This window comes from Elephas maximus, chromosome 6, assembly GCF_024166365.1.
Source record: "Elephas maximus indicus isolate mEleMax1 chromosome 6, mEleMax1 primary haplotype, whole genome shotgun sequence".
NCBI classification, from domain to species: domain Eukaryota; kingdom Metazoa; phylum Chordata; class Mammalia; order Proboscidea; family Elephantidae; genus Elephas; species Elephas maximus.
In genome coordinates, this window is record NC_064824.1 from 46,578,390 (window position 1) to 46,601,803 (window position 23,414).

The window sequence follows — 23,414 nt, forward strand, 5'->3', positions numbered from 1 at the left end:
AAAAAAAAAAGGCACAAATAATATATGCCCACTATAGCATCAATGTAGACTTAGTTTTATTTTTTTTAATAGGCTTTTAAGTGATTATCTTTTGTTTCAGATAGAGAACTCAACAGGACTTAAAAACAACAACAATGAAAACAAAACCCAATGCCGCTGAGTCGATTCTGGCTCATAGCTACACTATAGGACACAGTAGAACTGTTTCATATGGTTTCATGGAACAGCTGGAGGATCTGAACTCCCAACCTTTTGGTTACCAGTTGAACTCTTAACTGCACCACCAGGGCCCCCCCCCAAAAAATATAGAAGTAACGACAAGTCAGACTACAAAGCCCTAAGATTTTCACCATTCCAAAAGAAAAATGGTTCACATAACACTTGCTTTTAAAAAGTCTGAATTCCATATTTTTTCTTCTAAATTATTTCCCATTTTATGAACTATTTCTAATCAGTTCTGTGCTATTAACTCCTGAATTCATCATGAATTATAAATTATAGTTGCCATATATCACTATGGAGATATTAGAAATAAGGTAAGATAGGGAAAAAAAAATTCAATAATGAAAAGATGTGAGCCATTCATTAGTCTGAATAAAAGATGTCTAAAAACGTATTACTGGTTTGTGCATCCTTCAAAAACATTTATCCCCTCACATGCTTCATAGTCATAAAGTATTTCTGAAAAAGCACATAAAGATAACAGAAGAAGAACTTGATACCTGGGATACAGCGGTGGACAGGATACTTGCTTTTACTATATACTCCTCTATATCTTTTGTATAGTGTATATTCATTACATACCACATGCATGTACTGCATATTCACAATCCTGACTTGCCATCCTAATGTTAGCTACCACTGAGTCAATTCCAACTCATGGCAACCCTATGCGTGCAAAGCAGAACTGCTCCGTAAGGTTTTTAAGGCTGTCTTCCGAGGCACCTGTAGATGAGTTCACACTGCCAACCTTTTGTCTAGTATTCTAGTGCTTAACTATTTTTGTCACCCAGGGACTGCTTTATTAGTCTTATCAAATGTCTAAGTAGTCAAAAGACAGTAACATATATTAAGGCCAGGTTACAATGTTAAAAAAGAGTAGTCCACAAATACTTAAAAAACAAGGGCAGTTTTACTTCCACCCATAAAATAACAAGTATCAAATTTGCCATCCTGGTGAAAATTATCAAACTGAACAAAATACATGCAGCAACTGTTCTTAGACTTGAACAACAGCTGGACCAAGACTGTAATCCTTGAGAGAAGGGAAACAAATGAGGTGATCCCCATACTTGTTCCAGCTTTCTGCTTGGGGTATTTTCCTCTTGTAGGGCAAAGGGGTAGAGTCCAAGGAAAGTGATGGTGTCACTGAGTTGAGGAGGCTGAAAGCAGAGTTTTCTTCTGGTGAAGCATCTAGCATTTGCGGGGCAGGGTACCGGAAAAGAGGGAGACGCATAAAGGGGGCTCCTGAGGAGTCACCCTGGTTCTTCAGCCGGGACTGGGCTGCACATGTCCAAACTGAGATTCCCTGAGGCCTAGCAGAGACTGCCTACTGGGACTGAGTTGAATGCTGACACCAGAGGTTTGTGGAGCAGGAAAACATTGGATTTCGGACCCAGCCAGCTTGAGGAAAAAAACAAAACACTGAGGACTTCTGACATTCAGTTGAGATCCCTGAAAGGTCAAGTCTTAGGAATACCAACTATGCCCTAACTCAGGGGTCAGCAAGCTATAGCTTGAGGGTCAAATCTGGCTTGTTGCCTGTTTTGTAAATAAAGTTTTACTGGAAAACAGCCATGACTATTCCTTTACATACTGCCTGTGTTGCTTTCATACTACAACAGCTGAGTTAAGTAGGTGAGGTAGAGGCTCTATGGTCTAGAAAGCCTAAAATATTTACTATCTGACCCTTTCAAAAAAAGTTTAGCTACTCTGTTATAGAGGTATAAAACCTAAGCTAACTTATTTTCTCCAGCTATCTTCTCATAAGCTAATGATAAACTCTAAAATAACACTGTATTCTTTAGGTTGTTTTCCACCCCTAATGTTTATATGTATTATATTGCTGTTTCACTAATTCTCATAATTCTTAAAAAAAAAAAAATAGAAAAACTACTGATTATGGTCTAGAAAATAGTTATTAAAATATATTGCAATTTTATGAATAGCCCTGCCATATACAAAAACTCTACAAGGAGAGCAAAGCAGTGCAGTCAAATGTTTACAAATATTAACTAGAAGAATTCCAAATGATAAGTACTGAGTATTTCTTGTAAGATTTCTGTTCATTGATAGCAAACACTGGCATCTGCTGGAAAAAAATAATAGATTAAACCATGAAACATAAAATACCTACTTGGAGAGTAAGCAAGGTGTGTTTCCAAAATAACCATTATTCTCCTTGCTGTCGAGTCAATTCCGACTCACAGGGACCCTAAAGGACAGAGTAGGACTGCCCATAGGGTTTCCAAGGAGCAGCTGGTGGATTTGAACTGCTGACCTTTTGGTTAGCAGCCGAGCTCTTTATCACTGCACTACCAAAGCTTCAAATAACCACTAACATATCTGAAATAGAAAACTCTCTCTTCAGTAGAAGATAAAATAGCTGCAGTCACTATAAAATTAAAAATTGCATGATAAAACATGTTGCCATTTTAAAGCAACAGGTTACAGGAAAATTAAGTTACAACTATACTGGAGCCAGTATCAAATTAGGTTAAAAATCTTTAACTGATCAAAAATTAAGACCACTAATGCAATGTACATTGTAAGAGTTCTTCAGAGGCTAAATGATGGTGATGGTGAGTATATATTTACTAAGCATTATCTTAATATGTAAATAGAAAACGTCTACTGTTAGCTATTGCCTACTTAAGTACCAACTCTTTAAATTCAGATATCCTTAAAAGTAGAGACAATGTCTTATGCCTCTCTGTAACTCCCTTCTTAATCAGCATATTAACTTGCTCATCAGTTTGTTGACTACTACGTGAAATTTATCAGCAAAGCTATATATGGGACGTTTAAGTATGAAGGCATTTTCATTAAATACTCTGCTGAATATGTCATTTACTATACACATATGTATACACACATACATATATACATGTGTATACTTTTTTTTTTTTTTTTACAAATTAAGAGATCCATACACCAAATTCCTAAAGAAAATATAAAATAATTCCTAACATTATTCTGCATGAATATCAGCAGAGTGGATTTTCAACTAAAGTTAGCTATGGTTCCCAAGTGAGTTATTCTTAACCTGTCGTGTAGGCAGAGGAACAATCCTTTCTATCATACAAAGAAACTGATAACATAGTATTACCTCCAAATAAAACTCTTAGAGAACTAGGTAGTTTAAAAAAATGACACTTTATCCAGGGTAAGCTGGGGTGAGAACATATAAACCAGGCTAAATCTTCTGGGTGGACAAATTGGCACTGTCTATGAAAATTTAAAATGTATATGTCCCTTGATTCAGCAACTCTCTATTTAGTAATCTACAGATAATTGTGTGTGCATAAAAATATATGTACAAAGATACTACTGTGTTGCCTGTAATAGGAAAAGTTTCATTCTCATCCTAAAAATCACTAAGGAAATGTTTAAACAAAATACGGTTTACCCATGTAATGTATGCAACGCAAAATTTACAAATAATGCAATAGATCTTTGTGTAATAAGGCTATGGAAAGGTGTCAAAAAACAGATCTTTACATCAAAAGCAAAGCACAGAAAAAAAATGTAGGTATATGGTATTGTGCAGTAGACTGTTACTGTTTACTTTTTGGAGACGGTTGGGGTAATTTTTACTTTTTATGATTTAAAGAAAAAGAAATAGTATAAAGAGTTAATTTTACTTTTTTTAAATGGCACTTTCCAAATTTCCTAAAGGAAACATAAATTTAAAAAATAGATTGAGGAAAGTACTGGAAAGAAGCTAGGGTATTCAAAGATATTAAAAAAAAAAAAACAAAAAACTGTGGTGTTTTTATTCTCAGAAAAGAGGTACTAAGTTCTTCAGCACTGAAATACTCTAGCGGAGAATTAATAAAGGCTAGAAAAGACACTCATTATTTTAGAACATTGTGGTCACTGATGCTTAAGATCACAAAAATTATTATCAGTAATTAAATAATTACCTTTTCTAAGAGCATTTCTCTTTCATTTTCTACCTCCTCACTCCAAATAGTCATATCATTCTTAGTTTTCTGCGTTACAGTCAAAACCATTAGTTTGCTGCTGGTCACTTCTGGAAATAGTGATTCAAAATCTAGAAAGAAAATACAATAAAAATTCCAAGGAGAAGAGAATTTGGTTAAAAAAAAACCCCAAAAAAACAGTGCATAAAAGTACTTTAGGAAAATGGATATTTAAGTTAAATTATAGTGATACTAAGGTATTTCTATATTATTTTTGAAAAGGGTAAGGTAAACTTAGTTTTGGTTTACTTAATTCTGCTGTTGTTAGATGAACTTAAATGTTACTGCCAACAATTCTGAAAGGTAGGTAGGATTACAACTTAGTGGTGCTATTATAATTTTCAAAAAAGTTTATTATTTTTTCTCAGTACTTACATATTAGCTCACGAAATTATAGCTATAATAATTACCCAGAGGCATAAATGATTTAAATTAGGCTTATGAAAAAAATGTTATTAAAAATTCTACTTTTCCTGTCTAATGTAAGCATGAGGTCAAATGCCAGGGGACATTTGAAAGCCTTAATTTTGGTCATGCAATTACCTCAGAGCATTTTAGCTATCCTAAATAAAAAAATGAAAAATCAAACAACAACAACAAAAAACCTACTGCTGTTGAGCTGATTGCAACTCACAGTGACCCTAAAGGACAGAGTAGAACTGTCCCATAGGGTTTCCAAGGAGAAAGTTGCAGATCTGAACTGCTGACCTTTTGATCAGAAGCCAAGCTCTTAACCACTGCACCACCAGGGCTCCAAACTGCTCCTTGGAAACTCTATGGGGCAGTTCTATTCTGAACATTTTTCTCAGTATTTACATACTAGCTCATGATATTATAGCTACACTAATCGCCCAGGAGCGTACATCATTTTAAATTAGCTTTGGAAAAACGTTATTAAAAATTCTACTTTTCCTACATCCCAGCTAATTGGCCTAATAACATGTTTAGCCCTTCTGTTCTATCTCCTAGTTTGTTGCATAGAGCCTGGGGTCTTAAATGCTTGCAAATGGCCATCCAAGGCACAACAATTGGTCTCTATTCACATGGTGCAACAGAGGAAGAAGAAGAGTCAGGAACAGGAGAAGGATATAGAATGTGTGGCTAACTGCCTCCAAGAAGAACTGCTTTCTCTGCCACGAGACCAGAAGAACTGAATAGTGCCCAGCTACCATTACTAAACATTTTGATCAAAGATTCCATAGAAAAGCCCTGATCAAAACGGAGAATATGCAGAAGAGAATTTCAAATTCTCATGAACTCTACACTTTCTGGGGCCATGGAGGGTGGATGAACCCCTGAAACTACTGCCCTGAGATAATCTTTAAACCTTAATCCAAAAATATCCCCTGAAGTCTTCTTAAAGCCAAACAATAACTTGGGTTAACTGGTAAGGAACGTCTGCCTTGGGCATTATGCTCTCTTAAGAACTATCTACATGGGATCAAATTGACAACAGCAACTTGAAAGATTAGATAGGAACCTTAGGATGCAATAAGTTTATGTTAATGAGGGAAGAACAACCCAGAATAGGAGAGTGAGAACAGTCACACAACTCAAAGAATACAATCAACTGTCACAAAATTGTATATGCAGAAACTGTTGAACTGGTGTATGTTTTGCTGTGTATATTCTCAACAACAAAATAAATAAAATTTAGGAAAAAAAAGCACAGAGCATCGTAACGCCTATTAAAAAAAACAAACCAAACCTGTTGCCGCGAGTCTATTCCGACTCATAGCGACCCTACAAGAGGGTGGAACTGCCCCATAGATTTCCAAGCAGCACCTGGTGGATTTGAGCTGCTGACCTTCTGGTTAGCAGCACGCAGCTCTTAACCACTATGCCACCAGGGTTTCCATAACGCCTACAGAATACATTATCCAACGCGTTAAAAGATTAATGACGTTATCTAATACACACTGATGTTACAGTGTATAAAGCATGACATACCTCTTCGCAGCAATTCTGGACACGTTTGGATTGCACACTCCACTTTGGCACTTTCAAAGTAAGTTTCTGCACTGTTAATTTCTTGTTCAATAGGTGCACCATTACTCTAAAGGGAACAAGAAATAAAAGCAAACTCTAAAATTCAAATAAAATGATATTTTACATATTATGAATTTATCTTCCACAGTTTTTTTTTTTTTTTTTAAATAACTCTAATCAAATTGGGGTTGGGGTGAATGGAAAACTTAAAAGGTAATAGCGCTTTCTTATGTACTCAAACTATTTTGTGATGAATATTAGATTTACAATTCTAAAGAAATTTTGATTAAAATATAATAATGTATAAGTATACTGATATCATAAAACTTGATATAAAAGTAAGCTAAGAAACTAAGATGCCTATGTGTCTTATAATGCTACCTTTTCTGATATTTTGTGATAGTATCAACTTTTTTTTTGCTCTATAATCTATAAAATGGGGATAATAACATTAACTTACAAAATAGCAATTAAATAAGGCAATCTCTCCTACAGGAAGGGCTTAAAGCCTTTTATTCAACTGAAATTTATCAGGAGCCTACTATGCATCAGGCACTATGCCAGAAACAATAGTTAAAGAAAAAAATCCAGTCTTTACTCTCAGGGATCTCAGACCTAGTAGAAGGAAAATAAGCACAAATAAATAAATGCAATTCAATACGAAAAGTGCTATAAAGAAACTCTTCTGGGAGTATAGATAGGGAAGAAACTTGCTTTGCCAGGAGGAATCAGGAAAAGATTGAAATGGTGATATCTGAGCTACATCTTGATTATAAAGCATGTGTTTAATAGGTAAAAAAGAGGTGAAACATAGGTTAGGAATTCAGAAGGAAAAACCGTCTAGCAAGAGATTACCAGACTGCAAGGCATGTGAAGATGAAAGGGAATGGTGTATTTACAACAGTGGAAAGTATGCTGTGGCTGCAGTGTGAGGGAGTAAGATGTAGTGGAAGACAAGGTAGGAAAGACTAGGGATCAGAGCTGTGAAAGGTCATCTGTGCTACATTAGGAAATTCTGACATCAGACTGGGAGCAGTGAGGAACAGGAAGATCAGATCTATGAAGCCAAAGCTAGTGCCAGTGTGGAGGATGTATGGTAATGAAGAGCAACAAGTGACAGACTATAGCAACAGCCAGCATTCACTGATTCTTCACAGCAACCTTGTGGGTTAGAAATTATTATTCCCACTTTGACATAAAAACAGAGAATCAGAAAGTTAAATAATTCTCAAGATCACAAGTGGCAGAGCTAATCCTAGATTTATCCTATTTCCAAAGTCCATCATGCTATAATGCCTCTAAGAATTCAGGTAAGTTAAGAGGCCTTGAACTCTGACAGCTAATATTAGTGACAACTCAAAGGACACAAGAATTTAGTAGCTATTTCAGAGATAGGTGCCCTGCTGACTCAGTGATTAAGCACTTGGCTATAACCAGAGGGTCAGCGGTTCAAACCTACCAGCTGCTCCACAGGAGAAAGATGCAGCAGTCTGCTTCCATAAAGATCTACAGCCTTAGAAGCCTTTTGGGCAGTTCTACTCTGTCCTATAGAGTCACTATGAGTCAGAGTTGACTAAGTGGAAGCGGGCTTGGGTTTTTTTAACCCCTGGCACTGGTGATGCCAGTGGTTAAAGCACTCATCTGCTAATTTAAAGGTCGACAATTCAAACCCACCAGCTGCTCTGAGGGAGAAAGATGTGGCAGTCTGCTTCCATGAAGATTTATAGCCTTGGGAACCCTATGGGGCAGTTCTCCTCTGTCCTATAGGGTCGGTATGAATCAGAATTGACTTGATGGCAATGGGTTTGGTTTTCATTTCAGAGATGGAAGCAGTAACAATTGGTCACTTGTTATTTATGAGGGTATGATAGAAACAGGAGTCAGGGTTAGTATTACAACTTTTTCTTGGGACAGTGGGTAGATGGCTAAGTCATTTATACTGTTGGTAATGTGAGAGTAATAGTAAGTTTTGAGAGAAAAAAGGACTCTTTCAGTATTCCAAAAAACCAAACCCACTGCTGTTGTGTCGATTCCGAAATATAGTGACCCCAGAGAGTTTCTACTGCTATGGAAGCAGGCTGCCACATCTTTCTTCTGTAGAGCTGCTGGTGGTTTAAAACTACCAACCTTTCAGTTAGCAGTTGATCATTTTAACCATTGTGCCACCAGGGATCCTTACTTCAGTATCATACATGTAAAATCTGAAAGTATCTGAGACATCCAGGTAAAGATACTCAGGGGGCAGATAGAAATATGCAACCAGAGCTTAGAAATGTCGGAGATAGGAATACTGAGTACGAATTATAATAAAAGCATTATCTTGTGGAGGAAGCCAAGGGAGTAAGTGACTAGAGATTAATTCAAATGAGAAGAGGAACAATGGAAACGTATGGGAAAGAATCATTTACGTGGAAGGTAGAAAAGGAACAAGCAATCAAGATGACTGAAAAGGAATTATTCAAGATAACATAGGGCGGTCAACCATGTCCCAGTGCCATTCCATACAAGCCGTAACAATAATTGATCCCAACAATATGACTTTGATAAAAAACTCAGCTCGAAATCACGTGGAAAGTGAAAAATGAAAAGCATCAAGGGCTTCACAGAAACTCTGAACTGCATGTTACTTTCCACTCGAATGAACAAAGGTCAATATCAGTGTTAAAAATGCAGACAAAATTCAAAAAAATAATATGGAGTCCTGGTGGCATAGTGGTTAAGAGTTTGGTTGCTAATCAGAAGGTCAGCAGTTTGCATCCACCAGCCGTCCTGTGGAAACCCTATGGAGTAGTTCTACTCTGTCCTATAGGGTTGCTATGAGTCGGAATTGACTGAATGGCAATGGGTTTTAATGAGTTAATTTATAACTTTCCAAAATTTTTAGTTTACTGTATCTGAGCATTTTGGAAATATCCTTCTTTTCTTAAGCTTGTAAATGGCAAGAGTAGTATAAAACTCATCAGAATTTGATCCAGATAACCCCGAGGGTATGGCCCCGGACACCTTTTTAGCTCAATAATGAAGTCACTCCTGAAGTTCACCCTTCAGACAATGATTAGATAGGCCCATAAAACAAAAGGAGACTAAAGGGGCACATCAGACTACGGGCAAGGACTAGAAGGCAGCAGAGGACAGGAAAGCTGGTAATAGGGAATGCAAGGTCAAGAAGGGAAGAGTGTTGACATGTTGTGGCATTGGTAACCAGCATCACAAACATTGTATGTACTAATTGTTTAATGAGAAGCTAATTTGTTCTGTAAACCTTCATCTAATGTACAATAATAAAAAGTTAAAAAAAACTAAAAAAAAAAAAATTACTGCTTTAAAAGTAAAAAACATGTATCCTAAATTTCCAGTAATATAGGAATAATTATATAATCTATGTATGAGAGACATGTATTAAAAACATACTTTTGAAGAATTAACCATTTCAAAGAGATTATAACTTGAAATAAAAAAAATTATATAGCAAACACACATAGGCCAATGCCAACGTTTTAAAAACTATGTATATTGTTTTTGTATATATTGGAATTAAACTATTTTTTTAAACTTTTTAAATGAAAGTAATATGCTCATATTAATCAGAAAGTAATACAGCCTTAATAATTAGAAAACACGATAAATGATATAAACAATTTACCTGAAATTCATTAACATATTGTGCCATCACAAACTCGTGCCTTTCACTTGATAAAGGTTCTGCTAGAACATCAGGCAAAGTTCTATGAACCGGGCTTTTCTTCTGTGAAGCTGTCCCATTGAGGTGACAATCAAAGCCTATATTCCCAGGAAGCTGGAATCTCTGATCCTGAGGTCCAAATGGTCCCATGGTTTCATCAGGCCATACTGTTTGAGTGCCTGAAGAACAACAAAATGATTCATTTTCTCCTTAATAGTCAAGAGCATTGGTAGACTGGAAGAATGATCCTATGATTATATATTTTTTGACCTAAAAGACAGTAAGATTTTCTTTAGACAAACATTACTTGAAATCTGCTTTCTTGTGTGAATGTCAATTAATTACTCTCATGCCACTTCAAAAACACTAATCAAAACAACCAGTTGCTGGCTCATAATCAAGTGAAGTAGACTCTGATAATTTGTTCATCTGGAAAACAAAAGTATTAAGACTAGATAGATACAATGCATTTTGATGTGGCCATCTGATACAACTGTCTTATGCGGGCCACAAAAGAAAGCTTTAAGCATCCTTCTTTTTATAACTTTTACATTCCTAAATTATCTGTAGACACTTTTCACTCTATCTTTGAGTCCCATTCTACTGCTAGCCTCTACCCAGGTAGTGGAGATTGGGGATGGCATGGATGTCAAGGATTATGTACACACTGGGAATAATCAGCAAAAACCTGCCATAACCATGCAGCCTACATTTTTTTTGGGCTTTTGTTTTTAATTAATATTTTATTTTTGCTGCAAATATACACATCAAAACCCATTCCCATTCAGCAGTTTCCAGGCATAATGATCAGGGACATTGGCTGCATTCTTCACATTGTGCCAACATCTTTGCTACTTATTTTAGTTGTTTCACTCCTATTGATTTAAACTCCCTGCCCCTTAACCTTCTCATCTATGCTTTAAAACAGCTGTTGTCCATTTGGTCTTATATAGATAATTTTTTAAAAGAATGTAACACTCAAGGTTGACAATCTTTACTTTTTGAGCTAAACTGTTACTCAGTTTAAAGGTGGCTTCAGAGGATAGTTTTGGTTCAAGGTTTGAGGAGAAGCTCATGGCAACAGTCTCAGGACTCTTCTACCCTCAACAGGTCTACTACATCTGATTTTTTAAGAATTTGAAGTCTGTTCCACATTTTTTCCCTTTTCTATCAAAATCCATCTATTGTGTTCCTGATCAGAACATTCAGTAGTGGTAACTGGGCACCACCTAGCTCTTCAGCTCTCAAGGTAAAAGAGACAGTGGTTCATGGAGACAATTACTCGTATATTCCGGTTCCTTCTCTGATTCTTGAGTTTCCTTCTTTTTCTTTTGTTTTAGAGGAACAGAGACCAATAGCTGTATCTTAGATGGCTGTTCATAACCTTTAAGACTCCAGACACTACTCATTATACTGGGAAGGTACAACATAAACTTTTAAGAACTAGATTATTCCATTTGACTGGATGGTCTGACAAGACCATGACCCTAAGCCTTCAAACAAAGAGAACTGATCACATGAGGTGATTGGTTATGTCTAATTCGTATCAGCATCTATAGTCCTTTTCTCCTTTTTTGGGTTGTTGTTATTGTAAAATTGTACATAACCTAGCATTTGCCAATTCATCCTTTTTTCTTATGTACAGATTATTGACATCAATTACACTAGTCAAGTTGTGCAAACTTCATCCTTTCCCATCACCATAAAGAGAAAGTACCTACTACCTCGGGAATACTTCCCCTCTCCCCCAACTCCCACCCCTGGTAAGCACCCAATAAACACTAGTCTCTGTGTATTTACCTATTCTTGTCATTTCATAAAAGTGACTGACTTATTTCACTCAACATAACATCCTCCAGGTTCTTCTACGTTGTAAGGTGTTTTGTGAACACATTTTTCGTTACGGCTGAGTAGTATTCCATTTTATATATGTATCACATTTTGCTTATCCATTCATCTATTCGTGGGCACTTAGGTTGTTTCCATCTTTTTTGCTATTGTGAATGAACGTAGGTGTGTGTATGTCTGTTCCTGTTCATTCTATTAAATCACCTAGGAGTGAACTTGCTGGGTCATATGGTAGTTCCAGTTTTTATTTTTTTGCGGAAATGTCAGACTGTTTTCTACAATGGCTATATGTGCCATTTTGTATTTCTACCAGTAATGAATGAAGATTTCAATTTCCCCACATCCTCACCAACATTTGTTATTTTCCTTTTTTTAAATCTTGGACATCCTAGTGGGAGTGAAATGGTATCTCACTGTGGTTTTGATTTCCATTTCTCTGATGGCTAAAATGCTGAGCATCTTTTCATGTGTTTGTTGACCATTTGAATATCCTCTTTGGTGAAGTGTCTGTTCATGTCCTTTGCCTATTTTATGACTGGATTATTGCCTTTTTGATGTTAAGTTGTAAGAATTTTATATGTATTTTAGATATTAGACCTTTATAGGTTATATTATTCCCAAAAATTTCTTCTCAGTTTATAGGTTATCTTTTTACTCTTTTGATAAAGCCTTTTGACGAACATAAGTATATAACTTTTATGGGATCTCAGTTATGTTTTCTGCTGCTTGTACATTTGTTTTTGTGTTTGATAGTCATTGCTCTTATATTTTTCCCCAAGAACTTTATGGTTTAAACTGACCCATTATGAATTAGTTTTTGTGTATGGATCTTGCTTCATTTTTCTGCATGTAGAAATCTAGTTTTGCCAGCAAAAGGTTTGCTCATTATCTACAGAATTTATGTTAATTTGGATGGTTTCCAAGTTATAAATGTTAACCTTATTTTATTTATTCCATACATGTCAGGAGGGAAGAGGAAAATTTTTGTGCCACATACACTCCCTCATTTCCAGCACCAGATTGAACAAGAAAGTCTCAATTAAATTTCACAAAGTTCTCGAACTACTTTTAATATTATAAAATTAATATGTATTCCTGGTTAAAGAAAGCAGACTGAGTGGAAATATTTACCTCTTCTTCTCCCTCCAAAAAATCTCACTGAACTATAGGAAAGATACAAAACAAACCTATAAAAATCCATGCAAAGACTAGAAAATAAGAAAGAAAACTATCCGTAAACCAAAACCACTGCTGTCGAGTCAATTCTGACTCATAGTGACCCTCTAAGACAGAAGAGAATAGCCCTATAGGGCTTTCAAGACCGTAAATCTTTTTACGGAAGTAGGCTGCCACATCTTTCTGGTATGTTTGAACCAAAGACCTATTCGTTAGTAGCTGAGTGCTTTAACTACTGGACCATCAGGGCTCCTTCATCCATAAAGAGGGAACCAGAAATCTGAAGGCCGTGTAGAAGACAGAAAGCATAAAAAAGAAAAAGCTAAGTCAGAGAATAGCATGTATGACAATACTTATGTCCTTATGCTTTCAAATGCAGAAAAAAAGATCTAAAAAGAGAGACACCAAACTTAATAGTTGTTACCCTTGGAGAGGAGAATGGGATTGGAGTAACGGTTTATGGGGAACTCTACTTTTTATTCAATACACTTCTGTAATATTAATTTCCATAGGTGTTTCTGCTACAAGGTGTCCTACTTTGTTTCTGGAGCGCCTCCTGTTGAACAAAATTATGCACTAAAAATAATAAGGCTTATATGAAACAACAGAATTGGAATAGACCTAATCAACTCTGTAACCTAAGAACTAATAAAAACAATAATGATTCTAATAAAAATATTATCCCAGCTAAAAAGATATGTTAATTTCATAATTAAAAAACACTATTAAGATTTTATCTTAAAAAGGGTAGGTAAAGGGAATTTACTGGAAGGGTGTATAAAAGAAAGAGGTTTATGAGCTCTGGAAACAAAAGAAAAATACAAAGATTTAGAAGAACTGTAAAATCAAGTACCTCTTAAAGTACATGACCAAACTGAACCAAGAGAAAGAACAAGGTGAAGAAGAAGGAGTAAATGGATACCATGAAGAGTAATATATTTCTCTGTCATTGTTGAGTTAGGCTGTATTAGTGTACTTTGCACTCAGCTGCTGTTACCTTATGGCACAAAACATAAATGGGCTGGGAAAAACTGTGAAGGAGCCATTGTGACATAATTCCCTGTTTAATCAACCTTGTAACTTAATATGAATTGCATAAACACAGAACAGGTCACATTAATTTTTTCACCTAAAACTTAAAAAATATCCTAACATAAAAAATCCAAAGATCCAGAAAAGAATAAAGCCGAAAATTAAAGTAATACATATGCAAGGCAAAGGTTTGGTTTATAGAAAGGAAGGGACAACTGCTGCACATATTACTTGGCTATAAAAAAAAAGTATTTTTTAATACTGAGACAAAACTGAGTGCCTGAAAATGGCCATGTCAGTATGGCTCCCGCACCTCTAGATCACAGTGCCACAATATCCCTCTTCCACACCTATAACATGCATCACCCATCAATCAAGACACTCTTTCCTGAACCCAGACACTGTCTCAAAATTGTCAACACGGTCTAGTCCAATGCTTCTCAAATTTTAAAGTACTCAAGAATCACCTGAGATCTTGTTAAAATGCAGATTCTGATTTAGGAGGTCTGGAATGGGGAGTGGGGCTCAAGAGTCTGCATTTCTCAAAAGCTCCTAGATGATGCTGATGCTGCTGCAGGTCTGAAGATCACGTTCAATTACAAGGTTCTAGATAGTCAACGAAGCCCTGGTGGCATAGTGGTTAGGATCTTACCGGCTAACCAAAAAGTCAACAGTTCAAATCTACCAAATGTTCCTTGGAAACCCTATGGGAGCAGTTCTACTCTGTCCTATAGGGTAGCTATGAATCGGAACCGACTTGACAGCACCTAACAACAACAAAAAAAACAACGACAGCCAATTGTCAAGTTCACAAGATAACACCTATTAGTTAATTTCCAACAAGATGAATTTTACAGACTATTCAGTGCTAGCATTCTCTAGTTATCATGTCTTTAAATAAATAAACACCCAATATTAATAGTGGATTTGATTATATTTTCATATGTTACTAGGTCATTTAGGTTTTCTCTTTTGTGAATAGCCTATTCATATCATTTTTTTACTTTCTACTGATGTTTAAAAACTCTTTTTATATCCAGGAAAACAATCCTTTATGTATTCTAGAGGACAAATTTGAATATACAGATGTCCCTGGAGAACTACATCATGCTCGGTAGCCAAAACCCACCGCCATCTAGTCCGACTCATAGCAACCCTATAAGACAGAGTAGAACTGCCCCATAGTTTCCCAGGAGCACCTGGTGGATTCGAACTGCCGACCTCTTGGTTAGCAGCTGTAGCACTTAACCACTATGCCACAGCGTTTCCATGCTTGGTAGAGGGTCAGTGAAAAAAAGGAAGACCCCTGACGAGATGGACTGACACAGTAGCTGCAACAATGGGCTCAAACCTAACGATTTTGAGGATGGGTGTAGGACCAGGCAGTGTTCTCTTCTGTTGTACACAGGGTCACTATGAGTGGGAACTGACTCGATGGCACCTAACAGTAATAGTTAGTTTTCAGATGGTGTGACCTGGGGAGTAGTTAGAGATGGGGTTAGAAAGAAAAACGGGGAAGATAAAAGTTTTTTATGCCCAAGTGAACTTACATTACATAGTAAGTAAAGTGTTCCATGAAAAGTGGATTCCATGTGCAATTCCTTTAGGACATCTTATGTTAAGCTTTTAAAAGCCTTTATATTTCAGTGTGTATTACAAACCTCCAAGATAGGAATCTGGGATGCAGCATTTCTCAAACTTATCTAACCACGCAGAACTTTTTTTTTTTTAACACTGAACAATGGTCGATAGCTTGAAGACAGCTTAGGAGCTGCTGGTGAAGTAATGAGAGATAACCAAGTAATGATGGATAAACAAAGTTTATCAAAGAAGAGAGGTGGATGAAATATTTTATGGCAAAGAATATCGAGAAGTAGTACTATGGCTTCATAGGATCGAAAGGAGATTTGTCTCAGGGAGGACTGTGCATGTTTGAAGACAGAAATACTTAGGCAGAGTTCTGATTTTATTCTCAACAGAATAAACACAACTTTAAAAGATCTGTAAAACCCCAAGAGAAGTAATATTACAGGACACATAATTAAAAATGTTTTAAAGCAATTATAAGTAAAGCAACAATAACTTTAACTTACATATATCCGGAGGCGCAGTGGCCACATGAGACTCATCAGAGCCTGAAGATCCTGCGGTTGAAAAGGCTTTGGGATTGACAACCCTTTTAACTAAAGAGTAAAATCCTGGGAGGTAGGAAACCAGTCTAGCTCTGTTACAGAGCACCTAAAAATGACACAAAACACAAATATTAAAAACAAAACAAAACAAGAAACAAGTAATTAATTACTCTGGGTAAAAAATATGTCTTTTCCAATGAAGGCAAGAATTCAAGGGTGCCACACGAGGAAGAATGGCAATCTATAAGAGTTATCTTATCTAGCAACACTAAAATGGAATCACAGCTAATAAGATTCTTTTATCCTCAAGACGGAGAGTATGGACCAAAATCTGTTTACTTTCTAACTCTACTCTTCTTTTACTGTTATAAAGCATGCTAATTACTCCGACATCATTCTTTCCTCTTAATTTTATGACAATGCCCTCTTTTCTTCATTTCACATATCTCTGTGGTACATTTTTTGCTCATATGTTCCTTTCCTAGACTCTGAGGTCAGTTGCATGGATGAATCTATCAATGTCTTTGGTGAATAAACTTGTGCAAAATACCTGGGTTTAACGCTGTGGTTGGCAGACTGTCTTTAAAAATAAAGTTTTATTAGAACACAACCATGCCCACTCCCTTATTTACTGTCTATGGCTGCGCCCACACTATAGTAGCAGAGTTGAGCAGCTCCGACAGAGACTCTAAGACCTGCAAAGCTTAAAATATTTACTATTTGTCCCTTTGCAGAAAAACATCTGCTGATTCTTGGTTTAGTGGAAAAGATGAAAGGGCAAATACCGCACAATCTGTGAAATACTACTGAAAGATGTGAAACACTGTTAAGAGCCTTGGGGAAGAAGGCCAAGTTTCATTAAGGATATATTAAGTTTTGAAGAATTGGTAGAAATTTAGTAAAGAAATTAGTAGAAGGGGGCATTTTTGAGTGACTACGATGAACAAAGGTATAGTCAAAAAAGATCTGTATATTCAGAAGAGTAACGAGTTCAGTGAGGGTAGACATCTGGAGTACAGTAAAAAACAGCCTTGAAAGCTAACTTGTGGGCAAACTAGTAAGAGCTTTATGTTTGACACAGACAATAAAACATCTGTTAGATCACGGTAAGTCAGAATTTTAATTGGTAGGCAGGGTGGAGTCAGAGTAAACTGATAAAATAAGGGATGTTTTTAAGGAATGTAACACTATTGGCAGTATAGAGAATGGACTCGAGTGGCAGCAGAGGCAGTAAGAAAGTTATTTACCAGGATGTTGAAAAAACAATCCAGCCAGATTTGATATTTCAAAATTATTCTGTTTCCCTTCCACAGAGTATTCTGAAATCCAACTCATTTGTTCTTTCTGACTTCATTTCTTGCCATTAGTATAAAAAAACACCCTAACTGTTCTTTTTACCTTTCTGCCATAATTTCCTACTAATTTTACTCTCCCTTCTCTTACTCCATTTGTTAGTCACATAAAAATAATTTCCCAACATTTCCCATACTTGTTTGCATTCTTTTATACTGCCACTAGATTGTTCTACTAAAACGCCCTTCATCCTCCTTCTGTTGCTATTTGTTGTCAGCGTTAGGTGCCGTCAAGCTGCTTGTGACTTATAGTGACCCAATGTGTAACAGAATGAACCTCTGCCGGGTCCTGCACCATCCTCACAATTGTTGCTATTTGAGTCCATTGCTACAGCCACTGTGACAATCCATCTCAATGAGGGTCTTCCTCTTTTTCACTGACCCTCTGCTTTACGAAGCATGATGTCTTTCTCCAGGGACTTGGTCCCTCCTGATAACAGGTCCAAAGTATGTGAGACAAAGTCTCACCATCCTCGCTCTGAAGTAGCGTTCTGGCTGTACTTCTTCCAAGACAGATGTGTTTGTTCTTCTGGAAGTCCATGTATATTTAATACTCTTTGCCAACACCATAATTCAAATGCATCGATTCTTCTTTGGTCTTCCTTATTCATTGTTCAGCTTTCACATGCATGAAGTGATGGAAAATACCATGGCTTGGGTCAGGCACACCTTAGTCCTTAAAGTGGCATCTCTACTTTTTAACACTTCAAAGAGGTCTTTTGCAGCAGATTATTTTGCTAACATGCCCTTTTTCCCTCCTTCCAGACTTAGCAAGTTCCTACTTTTTCTTCAAGATCCAGATAAGTATAACCTCTTTTGCGATATATGTCTCCAAAGCACAATACCTGTCTCCACAGCATTCTGCCCTCCTGAAAGTTTAAGTACCATCCTCCCTTGCAGTCTACACTCAACCCGCCCAAAGACGGCAAAAGTGATCATTACTCAGCTATTTCCCTACTAGACAAACTCAGACTTCTGAATGCTTATATAATATAAATTCACCTTCGCAATTAAGAATATTTAACAAAGTATGCCTCAGGATTTAAAGGTAATTTTAAATTTCAAAAACATGTTGAGCAATGTAGGGTCGCTATGAGTCGGAATCGACTCGACGGCACTGAGTGGGTTAATGACATAACAAGAGATGATAATCTGAAGGGGAAAATGTTCATATGAAGGCATGTAAGAGTTAATAAGCAATAGATGTTAGCTACTATGGGCCAGGGTCTATGCTGTGTTTTACATGAATTGTTTTATTTAATTCTACAACAATTCTATGTACTATTAACATTAGTTTTAGTATGATTATTAAAATATGTTTCACAATCCTTTTTCACATTGCTTCAAAAGCAAAAATTAAAAGAAAAGGAAGAGTATCCAAATAATTTTAGAAACTGCCTAATATTATTCATAATTATTTTAGCCTCTGAGAACCAAGGACTCTGAGATTTTATTTTCATGTTTTTTTCTTGCTGTAAAAAATTTTAACAAAAACTATATAATAAAATTTGAGTTTTGTTCCCAGTTTAAAGACAACCAATGATCAAGTTTCATTACACAACAAAATACACTAATATGCCCTCTGAATGGGACAGCTCATGACAGTACCAATCTGTTTTAAACCCTCCCCTTTAACCTCTATTGTTGTTAGCTGCTGTCGAGTTGGTTCTCACAGCGACCTTATGTATAACAGAACAAAATGCTGCCCAGTCCTGCGCGATTTTATAATCATTGCTATGTTTGAGGTCACCTAAACTTGTAAGATTTCAAATCCTTTACTGTGGAAGGGAATATTTTGTGCAAACTTTACAGATTTTATGACATCAAGTTAGCCAGTAAATATAAAAGTGTTAGAACCACCAGTTTATTTTAGTTCAAGGAGAATCATGTATTTTATACAAGACCAACTTCAAACAATCCCAGGATTCTAAAAGCAGGAAGATGGCAGGCTATTAAAATTTAATTGTAAAACTCTTAGTAGGATATAAAGAGACCCAGCCTTTTAGATACCATCTGAGGATGGTATTCTGCTCTTGGCTGTGGGAAAGGAAAAATGAGTCAGTATCAGATACTGCAAACTGGTGGTCTAAGGAGCTCATATACATCCAACCACTGACATCTGAGTGTGGCCCACACAATGTTACAAAAAATTTGAATTGGATACCAATAGTTAAAAATTGGGATATTTCACATAGAAGGTTCAGATTTTTGGCTTCTCTTGAAAACTCATTAGATCTGGCAGCACTGGACTCACATTCCCAAAGGGCATTAAAAAGGCATCAGCTAGTAGTAAATCACTAAGGTCAGGCAAGACTGCTCCCTTTATATTTGAAATGTATATTTCAGTACCTCACAGTCCCCATCAAGGCCTCTTAATTTTGTCTGCCTAATCCCTGAAATATAGGCATTTACAAACCTTGCTACATATGTTAACCAGATTGTTGAAGATGTACATATCTGTGTATTTCATTACTAACATCCACTCAGAATTTATAACGCATACAAATTAACTCAAATTTTAAAGTACATTTGAATACAAAAATTTAAAATACATTTTAATGAAAATTTCTTTCTAACAATAAAATAACTTATAGGAGTGTCTTTCACAAAACATCTACCCTACTGAACTTATTTATTCATTTACACCAAGATCAAGCTAAATCAAGCTAGGTTAAATATATTACCATTCTATTTTAATTAATGCCTCTTTTTTTGAAAGTACCACATACTTCTTTTATAAAATTCCCCTTCTGTCCAGGTTATAGGTAGGTAAGAACTCACCTTAAAACATGACCGACATTGGTCCATCTTATGCCTTATTCCTTTTGTCACACCTGGCTACGTATTGCCATATTAATCTTCCTAGCGTACAGCTTCAGAGCCCTGGTTGCACACTGGTTAAGAGCTCAGGCTGCTTAATCAGAAGGTCAGCAGTTCAAACCCACCAGCTGTTCCTTAGAAACCCCATGGGGCAGTTCTACTCTGTCATATAGGGTAGGGTTGCTATGAATCAGAATCACTCCATGGGTTTGGTTTTTTTTTTGGTTAATGTACATCTGTAATTAAATTACTTCACTGGGCAAAATCCTCAATGACTTAGCCCACCTTAAAGAAATAAAGTCTAAATCACTAAGTTTGGCATTCAAGGCTTTTTACTACTTTGCCCCAACTTCACATACCCAAAACCTACTGCCCTCGAGTCGATGGCCCACTAATTTTCACACATCTTATACACAATCAGGCAAAGCTGACATCCCAATTTTTGAAAGGGGACCGGTTCTTTAATTATACCTACTCTTTTTCCCATCCAAACCTCAGATACCTAAGTCCTACCCATCTTTCAAAATTCAAGTTAAATGCTTCTCCCATTAGGCAATTCCCAGGCCCCTGCTTTCACTGCTACATAAAGCTCTGTATCCGTATTGTACCTCTGATGCAGCTTTTTAAATAAAATTTTTACTTTCTACTTTTGTATTTTCTACTCTTTATACATGTCTTATGTTTCCAACTACATGAACTATATGTGTTGCGCTGTATTATTATCTCTGGTCTGTGTGAATAATACTCCTTACTCTCATTTTGTAGGATCTGAAAAGGAACTACTTATACTGAAAATATGCTCACAAAATTCTCAGTTTAGCCAAAAAAAATTAAAAAAGTTTAAAAACAGATGCTAAATATTTACTGAAATAATGTTTAAAATATTGAAAGATTGCTTGCATTGAATCTCTGTTTCTGAAAATTAAATTGGGGAGTAAAGTATACCTTGTAGTGAATACCAAAACCAAAAACCCATTGCTGTTGAGTCGATCCAACACATACCCACCCTACAGCACAGAGCAGAACTGCCCCAATAGGGTTTCCAAGAAGCGGCTGGTGGATCTGAACTGGTGACCTTTTGGGCTGCAGCCGAGCTCTTAACCCTGGTGGCGCAGATGTGAATAGAATGTTTATATTCAAACTTCCTTCAAAGCACAACATATTTTCACACCCCTTGCTTCCCTTGACATTTTGATTCAATTAATCTAACCAGTATAAACATTGTGCCACCAATGCCATCATAAAAGCGCCCTTCCATTTCCTAACAAGTTCCCAAACTGTTTTACTACGATTCTTACAAGACTAATTTACTCACATTGGCCATTTCTAGCGGAGAGGGCAGACGCAAAATATCTTTCCTTTTGAAAAGCTATTCCTGGGAAAGGACAAAAAAACAAAAACAGGCTCGTGACACATTAAGCTCTAACAACAAAAAGCTTGGGTAACGTCCACTATCTCCTACTGTGTGTCCCTCCACTACGACAGGACCAAAGCCCAAGCCCTCCGGTACCGCAGGGAGCCCAGAATTCGCCCCCGGCCCCTTAGGGCACAGAAGCGGGTGGGCAGACTCTTGCCCCGAGGAAGCCTTCCAGCCCTGAGCCCTCCCGGTTTACGGCCCCTGAAAACCACCTGCACCAGCTCAGGAAGGGTGAATGGGGGGGTGGTGGTAGGCGTGAGCGGCCAAGATACATAGTTCTGAAGGCCAAAGCAGGTACTTCAACAAAAATCAGGACTGTCTGATAGCAGCTGGAGCAAAGATTCGGGATGAGCTGAAGGATGAGGAAGCAAAAAAGTGCCTACTGACAGGATGATTGGGGTGAGCGACTGGGGCCCTGTGGGAACAGGGACAATACCGAGGGTTGTGGCCCGAAAGTGGGAGAATCTGGAGGCGCTAAAGCAGCCGGAAACAGTCAGTACCAGGAACCGCCGCCGCCTCCAGCTGTCCGAAACACCGACTCTTCCCGTCGCCAAAATGGCGGCGGCGACTGCAGCAGTTGTAGAGTCTACGCTAGCGTGATGACCAGGTGAAGACGTTGCTACTGAGCGCATCGATGGGAAGAATCAGCGAACAGGAAATGCGCATGCGCTTAGTAGGTGTACAAAGAGCCAACCTTCCATTGGATAATCCCAGGCAAGCGTCAGGGGAGGGGCAGAGAGTGGGGCTGACGTGAGAGACCGAAGGTGGGGCGTCTAAGGATGTGTTGGAACGTCGTTTCGTTTCATTGATCGAAGTTATTGGGCGGTGGTTTCGTACGTTCGTTCCTCCCCGCAGAAACCGTTTTTACTGCCCCCAGGAGACACAGCATACTGTTCTTCGTATCACAGTTGTTTATTTTGCATGAATCACTGGTTTTTGAGAATAGGGCACTTTTCTTTTTATTTGTGTCCCAAGCCCCACTACAGTGTCAGGCCCATAATATGCTCAGCAATATATATTTAACAAATTATTTGTAAGTAGTATGTTATTTTTATTTATCAATTTTTAAAAATTAACTGAATTTTCCTTAGTATTTTTCTGTTCCAGGGTCCCACATTTAGTGTTAATGTTTCCTTTAGGCGCCTCTAGACTTGTAGTTTCTGGAACTTTCTTGTTTTTTATATCTTAACAGTTTTGAGGAGTACTGGGTCAGGTTAAAAAAAAAAAAGGAAGCCCCTCAACAAGATGGATTGACACACTGGCTGCAACAATGGGCTCAAGCATAATGGCAATTGTGAGGATGGCGCAGGACTGGGGCGGTGTTTTGTTGTGTTGTACACAGGGTCGCTATGAGTCAGAACGGGCTGGACAGCACCTAAAAACAATGGTCAGGCATTGTATAGAATGTCCCTCAATTGGGATATGTTTTTCTCATAATTGGACTGAGGCTATGGGTTTTTCTTTTTTTTCTGAAAGCTCATAGAAGTGTCATTTTCATTACTTTGTGTCATAATCTACCAAGAGAATTTATCACTATTGAAGTTAATCCTGATCATCTGTTTGACATGGTGAATGTCAGGTTTCTTCATTTTAGAGTGTCCACCTGCCGCTGCCCCATACTGTACTCTTTGGAAGGAAGTCCCTCTGGGGCGGCCCACACTTAAAGGGTGGGGGTTATGCTCCACCTCCTTGAGGGCAGAGAACATACATAATTTTTTTTGAATTTTTCAGGAGAGAGTTGTCTATTTGTCCCCATTTATT

General features: G+C 37.2%; 1 protein-coding gene across 3 annotated transcripts in view; it reads right to left on the reverse strand.

Annotated features, from left to right (window-relative positions):
* The window catches only part of MMADHC (metabolism of cobalamin associated D), a 36,360-nt gene extending 14,070 nt beyond the window's left edge, over positions 1-22,290 (reverse strand). The window contains exons 1-7 of one of the 3 annotated variants that reach the window (XM_049887174.1): positions 22,090-22,290; positions 21,552-21,611; positions 16,026-16,170; positions 9,838-10,055; positions 6,156-6,261; positions 4,146-4,276; positions 4-1,623 (exon numbers count right to left, since the gene is read on the reverse strand). In XM_049887174.1, the coding sequence (XP_049743131.1) occupies positions 1,489-1,623; positions 4,146-4,276; positions 6,156-6,261; positions 9,838-10,055; positions 16,026-16,170; positions 21,552-21,560 (744 nt within the window). In that variant the 5' untranslated portion in view covers positions 21,561-21,611; positions 22,090-22,290 and the 3' untranslated portion in view covers positions 4-1,488. Of the gene's footprint in view, positions 1-3; positions 1,624-4,145; positions 4,277-6,155; positions 6,262-9,837; positions 10,056-16,025; positions 16,171-21,551; positions 21,612-22,089 lie in introns of those variants that run through there. The other 2 variants (XM_049887173.1, XM_049887172.1) reach the window with 2 other exon arrangements.
* Between the last annotated feature and the right edge of the window lie 1,124 nt (positions 22,291-23,414).